This window comes from Callorhinus ursinus, unplaced genomic scaffold, assembly GCF_003265705.2.
Source record: "Callorhinus ursinus isolate GAN/ISIS: 27379988/994484 unplaced genomic scaffold, GSC_fseal_2.0 scaffold9, whole genome shotgun sequence".
NCBI classification, from domain to species: Eukaryota; Metazoa; Chordata; class Mammalia; order Carnivora; family Otariidae; genus Callorhinus; species Callorhinus ursinus.
In genome coordinates, this window is record NW_027397071.1 from 46,796,139 (window position 1) to 46,808,290 (window position 12,152).

General features: G+C 39.2%; 1 protein-coding gene across 6 annotated transcripts in view; it reads left to right on the forward strand.

Annotated features, from left to right (window-relative positions):
- The window catches only part of SLC35D1 (solute carrier family 35 member D1), a 51,330-nt gene that overhangs the window by 9,591 nt on the left and 29,587 nt on the right, over positions 1 to 12,152 (forward strand). For all 6 annotated transcript variants that reach the window (XR_012379414.1, XM_073896574.1, XM_073896572.1 and 3 more), the window contains one exon: positions 1,640 to 1,732. Coding sequence is in view for 5 of the 6 variants with exons in the window: in XM_073896574.1 (XP_073752675.1) it covers positions 1,640 to 1,732 (93 nt within the window). In the remaining variant the exon portion in view is untranslated. The remainder of the gene's footprint in view (positions 1 to 1,639; positions 1,733 to 12,152) is intronic.

Consider the following 12,152-nt stretch of genomic DNA (forward strand, 5'->3'; position numbering starts at 1 on the left):
GTGTGTGTGTGTGTGTGTGTGTGTGTGTGTGTGTGTGTGTGTGTAGGTATCCTCTACTTCCTAGATCATAATCATGTCTCTGGCTGATGGGGCATCTGTTGTTAAAGGTTGTTTTATTCTTCTGTGGCCTTTTCCTTGCTGCTTTAGAAATGAAGCACATCTTTTCATTGATGCTTGTGATGGCCTTGGCAATCAGTTATTTGGTTTATCTGAGAGGCAGTATGGCCACGCTGAGATGCTGTTAATAAATCAGAAATTTTATTACCTATAATTTCAGGACTGCTTAAATCATGGCCCTTTGCGCTTAAGTCATGTGGCTTAAAAACTTAGTGCTGCATTTCAGACTTGAATGCAGCTGTTGAGTTTAAAACATTTCTAACTTTAAAGAAATCATACAGATAATACATATTTATAACGGAAGTAGTAGAAAACATAGAAAAGCAAGAAGAAGAAAATCTAAATTTCTCTTAATTCTACCATCAAGTGAGCAGCACAGTTTTGGAGGATAAGTATGTGCACGCACATGTGTATGTGCACGCTTAACTGTATATAATTTTAAATGAAAGAGCAACTTGCAATGTTCTCTAACCTATATTTTTCATTTAGTGCAGTTTTATGAACATCTTTCCTTGTCAGTATTATTTAACATTTTTAGTGGTTGCATAATATTTCATTGTATGATTATATCCTCATCTAACCAACTAGTTTTCTGTTGTTGGATATTTGTTCCCAGTTTCTCACATCTGCTTTTGAGAAAGTAGTTTGACTTTTCACATCATTCAGTCATCTTACATCACAGAAGTTAGGCAGATATGATGACCCCATCCTCACTACTTCTTCATCCCCATCCTGCCCCCTTCAAACTCTGGCCTACTTTTTCAAGTGACTGCTTCTGGCTGAATGTCTTAGAAGTGTGTGAATCAAAAGTGAACCCAGATTTCTCATAGGCTCCCTGTGTTTGAAGATGTATGTGGTTCTTTTGTTGTTCCCCAATAGCTTGAGGACACAACGATTCATACTTTTGGGAATTGTAGATAATCTTCATTGTACTTCCCATGTACATTTTCAGAAATACTTCACTGGCAAGTTATGTCTGTTTGTGTTGGTCTCGGTATGAGTGTGTGTGTTGGTACCTACCCATCTATCTCTTAAATGGCACTTTGTTATGGTTCTGAAAAGTTCAAGACTGAGTTGATGACTTTTGATTCAGTTCAGGAACGGAAAGGGCTTCAGGGTTGTGTTTATATAGAAAAGCATGTATATATTCAAAATAATGTCTTCCCTGCTTGCTGTCTTGAGGTAGCCAGTTGATGTTATTTTTATTTCTCTGATTTTAAGCACTCAATGAATTTATCTCAAACAAATATAAAGTCTTGTATGTTTGCTTTTTTTTTCTTCCTTTTGAAAGCTTACGTTATTTCTTAATGTTTGCAAAACCTATGACTTGGCTGATTTGCTCTCTATATTGTGGGGAGCAGTGTGTGTGTGTGTGTGTGTGTGTGTGTGTGTGTGTGTGTGTGTGTAGTGTAGTGTAGTGTAGTGTAGTGTAGTGTAGTGTAGTGGGAGTGGTATTCTGTATAGGGTTGTGTATATCTGTCTGCTAGAACCAAATGGAACACCTAATTATTTACTGTTCTAGGAGCTGGGAAAATATGGTCTGCTCTATTACAATGCACTGTTCATGATTCTCCCCACCCTGGCCATTGCGTATTTTACAGGAGATGCGCAAAAGGTAAGACTTTCTAATTATGATTTAATGGCTTATTTTTTGAGCTGTATTATTACTTATATCCACAAGATAAGACTGTGGGGTTGTTCAAAAGTAATGTGCTTATTGAGTGACCAAAAACTGAGAGCTTGTTTTTTTAGCTTGCTAATGTCATGCTAACCTTTTTTCTTGGCACAAGTATTGGATAGTACTAAAATGGCTCAAAATAGCTTTGGCTATTAACATAAAATAGTACATGCCAACTAGTGTCCTTCTCTTAAGTGTCAAAAGGCTAGAGGAAGGGAATTTTTACATTTCTACTAAACTACAAAATAAGAATAGTGGCAGACTATCCTAGAGAAACAGAAAATTCTGAATTAGTAGAGTTTTTCAAACCTAAACAAAATGCTTGGCTTTCTAGAAGTTCTCTGTTTTATTGTACAGTTGTCATGCTGGCTTAAATCCCAAGCTGGGTTTTTTCCTCAGGAGATATTTAGCACCATGTGGTAACTTAACTGTGTAAATGGCAGCTAATATAGTAGTTTACTCATTTTCTAAAATGATAGCTAAATAAACCCAGAATAGAGTAGCAAATAAATCCACACAAGAATTTTTCTTTAAAACAAACCCATATTCATAGAAAAATTGATATCATTTTGTTAGAATTCACAAAATTTTGCAAACTGAATGGAAACCTAGAATTTTGCCAAGTTTCTGTAACAAGATTTCTTCTAATGAGTCCTCTGGCTAGTAGTTTCTTCAGAATAAATGTGTCGGTTATTTACTCTAACGACAGTGACAATTCCCACGTATCAGTGGGAGCCAAAATAAAGAAAAGGTTTTGAAAGTAGTTAGACTATTAAAAAATTGTTCTTCAAAGATAGAAGACCTTATAAAGCTTATAAAGGTGCTTTGTTTTATTCATCAAGAACTCTTTCTTTTAAAAAACTGGCATAGAGGGACGCCTGAGTGGCTCAGTTGGTTAAGCATCTGCCTTCGGCTCAGGTCCTGATCCCGGGGTCCTGGGATGGAGCCCCGCATCCGGCTCCCTGCTCAGTGGGGAGCCTGTTTCTCCCTCTCCTTCTGCATCTCCTCTTGTACACTCTCTCTTTCTCTTTCTCTCTCTCTCTCTCTCTTTCTGACAAGTAAATAAAATCTTTTAAAAAGATAAAAAACTGGCATAGATCTTCTTGAACAGGTATAAATGTTTTAAAGAACTGTGACCTGGCTGCCAGCAGACCTGAAAGTGACTCCAAAGTAGAAAATGGAGCTGTTACTCTGACTAATAAAGAGTGTTGAGTAAGTATTTTGTGATTGTGAAAAAAGTAGGAAGAGAAACTAACATTTATCAAGTCCCTATTATGTGCTAGTCACTTTTTATATGTGTAATATAACATAGTCCCCAGAACAGTTGTAGAAAATTTGAATTATCTCTGTTTTACCAATGTGGAAATAAGGGTTCAGAGAGACTTAGTCCCTTGTCCAATGCCATACTGTTGGTGGTGGGTACAGTCAGGGTTTAAACTCGGGCCTAACTCCAAAAGCCATGGTCTTTCCACAGTGTTCTTCCTCCCTCTAGGAGACTCTGGCGGAAACACCTCTTACTCTTCAGCTTTGGGGCAAGAATGTAATGTAAAGTAACCAGGCCCCTCATGGCAACATGGATGGTTCCAAATCTTGAGGCCAATCTTTACATGAGAAAGTTGGAAGAATTAATGTGGTTAGATATTTTATAGACTTGGCAAAGATGCAGTTCTCATTAATTTGAAACTTTGACTAGTAGCTACTTGAAAAAATTGACCAAAGGAGATATTTCTTCATTCCAGACTGATGATCTTTAATTAGAAGTTATCTGCCAGGTTATAGCATTATCATGCATATTTGAAAGTTCAGTAACATTCAACTTGAAATGCTTCGATATAATTGAGAATGTTTACTCAGAGTGAAAAAAGTTGCTTTGTCGCCTATATTAGGATGAGGTTTGGATTTTCCTCTTATTCTTTTTTTCTTTTTTATGCAGAGGAGTAGAATTTGAGTAATCTTTTTGTTGTTTCCAACAAAAGTGCCAAGCAAAGGTCAAGAAAGGTTTATTTTGGAAGAAATATTTCTTTAAGAATGACAGAGTTCACCTAAATACTTTCGAGTTGGGATGATAAACTAGTGGAAGCTGAATTTATTGCTCTGAAATCAAACCCTGTCAGCGTTTTTGGTTTCACATAAGTGTTTATCTTCACTCTTATTATTAATTAATATTGTTCTTATAAAACATTTACTGGGGTGTAGATGGACACCTTGGCTGGCAGTCTTATAATACTTTTTTTTCTTAAAATTCTCTCCTTCACATGCTCTTCTGACATTCTCAAATGGTTAAGTGTTACTGTATGCCTCACTGTGTTAGGCTCAGGTGATAAGAAAAAAAGGTGAATTAGATAGTTTTCTTGCCTTTGAGGACCATACAGTTGTCTTGGCGGGTAGACCTGTCAACATCAGAGCAATGAACTGTTACAGGTTCTGTGGGAGAAGTGTTTTGGGGCCATCATGGAATGTAAAATGGAAGTGGGTCAATTCTGTCTCCTTTTTGAGGATGAAATGCCTCATGGAGCTTTGCCTACAAATAAAATGAAAATATAAGTGATAAGAATAATCAGTGTTGTTTTGGTAGGTTATAAATTACATTTGCAACTTAGGAAGTGAGAATCCTGTTTGTCTCTGTTCCTAAATTCCTTGTGTGTTGAGGAGACAAGATACTGCTTCATTTTAAGTTCAATTCAGATGAGTATTTCTCAGCATCTTCATTGTGCTAAGAAAGCTATATGTTAAGTTCTCTTGGGAATATATGAGAAATATGACATAGTCCTTGCCACAGGAGGAAGATGTTGGCATGCTACAGAGATGGTGTAAGATCTAGCACCAAAGTGCATGCTCATCAGTCAGTACAATAAATGTTTAGGTTAGGAAGAAATTGGTGTGGGTTGAATATCAAGATTGGCTTTTTGGAAGAGATAGGGCTTGGTTTTCTTACCCACCAAATGCAACAAGTAATGCTAACCCATGCTGGGAGTTGTTAGAGATACAGCTTAAGTAGTTGGATGGTTTGCTTTTATTACCCAGCACAGAAGCAATGTGTGGAAGCCACATATAACCTGACACATCAAAGAGGCTCATGGTATTCTGTAAGAGGTTGCAGTTTTACTTCCTCTACTGGAAGATCAGCTTCATAGTAGTCAGTAGGCCGTCTGTCTGAAGTCTTGGCAAAGAGGGTTTCATATTACAGAGGGGGTATATGGCAGGATTTTGCATAAGAGTTTTCTAGTAAATCGGGTTCATTTTCAGTATGTATCTTTTAAACTTGTGCTTTTCCTTTAAGACACATGTGTATAAGTAGACATGCATGTGTGTGTATTTTTTTTTAAGAATGGGCACTTTTTTGGGGGCAGTTTATCATTAAATAAAGCTGTTCCCATATTAACAATTTGAGTCCACTTCTGGCCTTTAGGAAGACTTTACTGATAAGGTATGATGCCTTGTACCTGACAAGATGCTTCCGCATAAATCATTTTCCCTGACCCTCATTGTATTACCTGTGAGGTAGGTTATTTGATTTATAGAGGGTAAGGACATGATTAAGGTTCCACAGTGGCAGAGCAGAACTAGAATCAAGTCTGTCTGACTCCAGAGAGATATCTTACTGTTTGCCTGACTACAACTCTCAGAGCCATTCGCAGCCTCTCTGACGTACATTTTTACCCCTGTTTGGGAATTCCATGCGGAGCTTTCTTACAGAACAAGCTACTGAATGTGAGAAATGCCATTAGAGTAGTATTAGAAGTGCAGTTTCTGCAGCTTGGCCTTTTTGTTACTTAATTTTTTACAAATAATTATATTTCTTTTGTTCAACAGATATTTACTGAGTGTACTGAGTACTTTACTCAGGTGCTGTTCTAAAGATTTTATTTGTCAGAGAGAGAGAGAGACAGAAAGAGCACAAGCAGGGGGAGTGGCAGGCAGAGGGAGAAGCAGGCTCCCCGCTGAGCAGGGAGCCCGATGTGGGACTCGATCCCAGGACCCTGGGATCATGACCTGAGCCAAAGGCAGACGCTTAACCGACTGAGCCACCCAGGCGTCCCTCTCAGGTGCTGTTTTAAATTAAAAAAAAAAGAAAAAAGACATGTCCTTGTTTAAAGGAGCTTGCAATGCAATGGGTGAGATCAACTAAACATAAGTTGTATCATGAGAACTATGAGGAGAGCTAGAACAAGGTGGAGAGTGACTGGGAAGTGCTGCTTGGGATAAGGTGGTTAAGAGAAAGCATCTTTATCAGTTTCATTTGAGCAGGCATTGAACTGAGACTGAGACCAGTTTGTGTGGCTCTTTGGAAGGAGTCCTCTAGTTGGAGGGAAGAGCAGGTTCTAAATGCTGAGGTGGGAGTGCTTAGCTTCTTCACAAGGAGCATTTTCTGAGTAGGTGAATACCAGGAACATCAATGTGTGCCTTGAAGGATGTGGAGAAGAAACAAAAGGTACATTCTAGGTGGAACTAATATCATGAGCACAGGCCCAGCCCTGGGGACCAGCCTCTTCAGTATGCTTAAAGGGCGGCTGTCAGAGACATTGGAGACCTTTGAAGAGAACTTACAGAGCATCTGGTTCAAGCCTCTTCTGTCACAGTTGGGGAAGTCGGGGCCCAGAGAGGGGTCAGCACTAGAACCCTGATTTCCTGACTATGACTAGTACTCTCGCTCCCCCCCCCACGTCATCCCCTGCTTCCTTCGAAGTTGGGACAAGTGCTAGAAACAGGAATTTGAAGTTTACTCTGCAAATACGATGAGTCCCTAAAAGTTCGTGACATAAGAGGTACAATGGAAAAATTGGGGGCAGAGTGCAGAAGCAACATCCAGTTGGATGAAGCAACGAGTAACATCCAGTTCGTCCTTGACCACTGTCTGATTTTGGACAAATCCCTTCTCCCTAACCCTGCTTTGTCATGTGTAAACCGAGTAGGTTGTATCACCTGATTTGGTTAGTTTTCTAGGTAGGGCCCTTTCCTGGGCTGAGACAATTTCTAGAAGCAGAAAGCATGCCAGTGTGGAGATGAGGCTGTTGCTGTTTTGATGGTTGGTGTGAGCCTGGCTGCTCCCTGTCTCCTGAATACCAATGTGTATAGACTCGCTCTCATCTGTTGGACTCCTGGCTTTCTTGACCCAGAGCCATTTTGCATGGATTATATGAAAAGATCAGCAAGATAAAATGTTAAAGCACGGTGTAAAATTGCATATGGTATGCTACATTTTGAATAAAATAGGGAAATGTAAGACTATATATACATATTTCATTCGCTTATTTAGTAAAGAAACTCTGGAAGAATATACACGAAACGAATACAGTAACCACCCATTCGTGTGTGAGCATGTGTGTGAGAACAAAGTAAGTATAGAACAGGAATGGGAGGGGGACTTCTCACTACACCTTTTTATATTTTTTTGATTGTAGAGCCATGTAAATGTATTTTAAATTACATTTTATAAAAAGAACAGTAAGAAAAGTATAAAGTTTTTCTATAAATAATGACTATCCTATGATGAATCCCAGTTTAAAATAAGTGGGGGTAGCGGGACAAATCAATTTATTCTCATTATTCAGAGTTGTACACTCTTGACCCAGGATGCAAACTGAAGCAAAATCAGGTCCAAATTGTTTTTCTCAAAATCTCACTGTTAACTTTAGAAGGCAGAGGAGAGGAAAGTTTCCTGTGTTAGGACAGGAATCCAGTAAGAGGGCTTTGAAAGGTCAGCTTCCCAGGGATGCAGGGGTTCTACAGAGCAGTTGATGGGGCTGACACAGTCTTTAAGCAAGAATTGAAGGCCAAGGAAGGAAAAAAACTAAATTACCATAGACATTGAAAGGCAGGATCCAATTGAACAGCTTATCCCAGCGAGCACATAATGCAAGTCCTTGGCAAAGCTTTCTGAGAAGCCAGACCTGTGTATGTGAGTGTGTGTATGTGTAATTTTTTAAAGAAGTTCTCAAAGTCCTGGCTTTACCAGAAACCAGTGAACCAATATAGACAACATTTAGTTTTTTTTAAACATGTCTTCTAATTTTAAAACATTCTCTTGCTTAAAAAATGGTGTATTTAAAAGCCAGCTCAGTGTTCATAAAAGACATCTATTTAACATAAAGGTAGATCAAGCATCAGTTGACGAGTGGCTCTCCAGAGTGTCAGTTATTACAGACTGTGTTTAAACTTGTCAGTTGTTTCCTCCAAAAGGGAATGTATGCAGCACAAAGCCAGTGATTCACAGTCACAGGAACTGGAACCTGGCTTTTTGACAGCCTTCCCTGCTAGGTGTTCTCACGTAGGGATGGAGGAACAGACCCCTTGCTGTAGATCTCACAAGGCCGGTACTGTAGTCACTGGTACATTGTATAATGTCTTCATTATATCACTGCTTAAATTGCATGGCTCAGATGCGTTTTACAGGAAAAGTTGCTGCATGGATGGGCTACGTGGAGGTCTCTCTTACTAAGCATTGCTGACTAAATAATGAAGAATTTTAGGCTGTTGGTTTAGCCTGTCCAGAGTTACTAATCTTTTCTGGTCACTCTGGAGACCATACAGACTGATTCTCAAACCCTGAGTTATTCTTTGCACGTAGACCGGTCCCTTCTGCTTTCTGGGCGTTGGTGTCCTCATATGTGAAACAAGTGGGTTGCATTAGTTACTCTTCAGTGAGGAATGACTTTCTCTTTGCCCTATATGTTGTTTGACTGACAAAGTAATGTGTTTAGCCATTCTTACCTTTGAGGATAGGCCTTTTTCACAAATAAAAGGAAATGGCCCTATTAATAAGCTGGAGTGTGTGGTTTTGCCATGATACATAGATTTTGCATGGGTGGCAGAGCCTAGCGAGACGAGATGGTGGAGGCAGCGGGAGGAGGCAGAGCGGACGTGGTGTCCAGTAGTTCTGGTAGTGCAGAGGGTAGGGCGGGTAACCCAGGACCCCCAGCTCCCTGAACTCGTCTGATTGTCCTACGGTAGGCAGGGAACCATGGAGGCCATTTGCCCCACTGACATTATCTTCTGCTTTAGGAAGTTTCCTAGCAGTTTACTTTCTAGGATAAGGTTTTAATTTTTTTCTCAGTAGTGTTTTGGGAAAAGAATTTTCCAAATAGAATGCTGTCATTCATCCACTTTTTCTTCTTTACCATGAAGTTTAAAGACTAAGTGATTTGTTCATTTTTAGACTTCATAGTAAACAGGTTTCAAAACTTGTGAGGTATTAAAATGCATAAACAAAATATGCATGCTTTGGATTTTATTTCAAATCTCAATTAAGTTGGTGACTCTTGGCTTAGCACATTTTCCTGGGAGTGAGAATGTTACATCTAAGACTCAAGTGTACCCTGAAATTATTCCGTGCTTGCTAGATCGGGGTGATGAATTGGTGCTTACGTTATCCTGTGCTCATTGTAGACATTGCCACGTAGTCCCAGCACTTCCTTGCTAAGCCTAGACATAGCCTCAGACTGTTCACTAAGATAATGGTTCAGATAGCCAGAGTCAGTTGATTAGAGCTGGTATAAGATAAAATCTGTATCCCTAGACTAGATTTTATTGACTATGTTGTTGATTATGTGCTGTTAGTGCCTAATCTTACTCAGATACTCCCTTTCTTAATTTCCTTAACCTAAGCAACTAGAGAACACACTTTTTTTAATTTAACTTTTTTTCCCCCAAATATTTTTATTAACTGAAAGTCTCATTCAAACCAAATGCCTAGTTTTAGGAAGTGGTAGATCCATATAACCCATTTATTTGCCCATTGATTATGCCACATTCTTTTCATATCTGTGGTATGTATTGGCTTGTGGTATTACCTTATACCACCAGCACCTGTAGAACCAGAGACTTTGTTCCAAACAGAAAGAAAGCCTAAACATCTTAGTATGTGCAGTCTGTAATCACAGCTACCACTCAGCCAAGATTGAGGATTGCAGGCCTTGTGGCAGGGAGCCCATCTAGTTCTGCGTCACACAGAATGACCAAGCAGGTCCTTCTCTTCACAATGGCTCTTTTATTAGCTTTCTCTAGAGGCAGAAGTTTGGCTTTAAATGTTTTTTTTTTCCCCCTCCTGATTAACAAAATATATGTTTACTGTGCCCTCTGTTTTCCATGTCTTAGGGAAAAGAAAAATTTGCATGCAAATCTGTCACTGAGAGAGAACAGTGATGGAAGTTTAAGTGAATAATCTCTTTTGTATGTGAATTTTGTGTAAAGTGCTTGCATTTCGTTCTCTCCATTGATTTTTCACAGGAGGCAGTTGGAGCAGACTGTTGTCTATATTTGTAATGTAGGCAGAGGCTTAGAGAGGTTAAGTGACTTTTATGATGGACTCACAGAAAGTTAATGGCAGATTTAGAATTCAAACGCCCACTTTTTGACTCAGTGATCCAGCAACAATAGCCATGAGAAGCTATCTAGGAGCAAAAATTCAGAACATATTACCTTGCCTTTGGTTTTCCCCAGCACTTAACTAGTAGAAAGATGATGGGTTATAGAGCTGAGCAGACATGTAGTAGCTGGATAATTTTAGGAAAGTTACCTAACATTTCAGAGCCTAGGACATAATAAGCTCTTAATAAGCAGTAGCTTTGATTGTTTTTTTATGCCATCTTTATGATAGGGAGAGTAGATTCCACTGGACTGACTAGTACTGTTTGGGTCAAACTCTGCTTGCAAAAATGGGTGCTGCTTGTTCTCTTGCAGCCAGAGGTCCATTCCTGCGACAAAGCAGAGGAGTGCAATAGGCTGCTTTTGCCAGACTGGCTTTCTCCAGAAACAGGCCTAGTATTTAGGGAAGGAAAATAATCCCATGAGAATTTTCTATTTTTGAACTATTTGTAATTGGAATCATGTTCATGGGACTTATTTTAGTATTCTACAGATACAGTTATGTTCCTAAAGGGGACTATGCAGCATATATTTGGGGCATTTTTCTAAATAAAATTTAGTGCTCAGTGTAGAGAGCCTTAGGCTTGGAGGATATAGATTCAGGACTACCGTGTATTAACTGGGTTATCTAAAGGGAGTCACTTGTCTTCTGGGGGTAAGAAGGCCTGGACTATCTATCCCCTGTCGTGGGCATCAAATGACATGATGTAATCAGAAGCATTTTGCAAACTACAAAGCATTCCACAAATATAAAGGTAGTCATAGTTCATTCCTTCGTTTATTAGCATACTTGACTACACTGTCTTCAGCATAGTGCCCCCAGGCCAGCTGTGGGGCCTGGCACATGCCTGGGGACTTAGATGTCAAAATGTACAGTGACAGCAGAGGAGATATTTAGAGCTAAGGCAGGAGAGGAGCTCAGGTGTAAAGAGAGGTTTATTTGAGGCCTTTGCCAAATAACTGATTTCTTTCCACTCCTAGGTCACTGATAGAGAAAAGAATTAGAAGTGATGTTCACACATAATAACTGACATCACTTACTGAACTGGACAGATCTTCTTCATGTCAGGCATTATATCCATATTGTCTTTAATTCTGATAACAACTCTACAAGATAGGCCTTATTATTCCTCTTATGTATGCAGAAACTAAGGTTCAGTGAATTCTTATGGTCCATCACACCAGCTTTATTCTCTTAGTGACTTTAGGGTAAAAGAGTAGCTTATCTAGGAAAGGAGGATAATTTAGAGTTGAGAAGGGTTCTTAGGCCTGAGATTTCTTTTATGTGTTTCAGCTTGAGTGAAGGAAGGTGTCTCCTTTTGAAGCTGATCTGACACTAACAGGCACCCAGTTTAACCTCCCTTACAGAAGCTAAGGCTGGCGTAATGAAGCAGTGGTGAGCTGGTGCAAGATACTGTGCTTCTGAATCCTGGTGTGCTGCTTGTTTAGGTACCATGGCTTTTCCTGCTGGGCTCCGGTAACCCTCTCAAAGATACTTCTAGTGCCCCTGCTGGTTTGCTGCGTTATGCCTTTTCTCTTTAAAGAAAGAAAAAATAAATTCAGTGCAAAAACTAATGAGTTGTATGCCAGTAAAATGACTTTTACCATTTTAAGAAAATTTAAAATTATATAAATCTATATAAAATTATATAGATTTAATATGAAACTTGAAATCTATTCAGTAGCATATACAGGTAGGTATGTGGGTGTATTAAAAAGTAAAGTTCACCTCATCTGCCTGTAGAAAATGATGCTAAACCAGAGAGCATGGATATTTAATTCACCTCAGCTATTTGTGCCTAACACTTCCAAACACTTGGAGCTAGGCAGAAGTGACATTTGACATTGTTCTTGCTCTCCAGGAATTTATATTCTTGCTGATAGAGGCTGGTCTCCTGAGTTCTAGGCCTGTGCTTTATTGTGCTTTAATGGTTTCTCATCATCCCATGTTTACAGGTATGAAAGAGCATAGCATATTCTTTATTTATCCTTC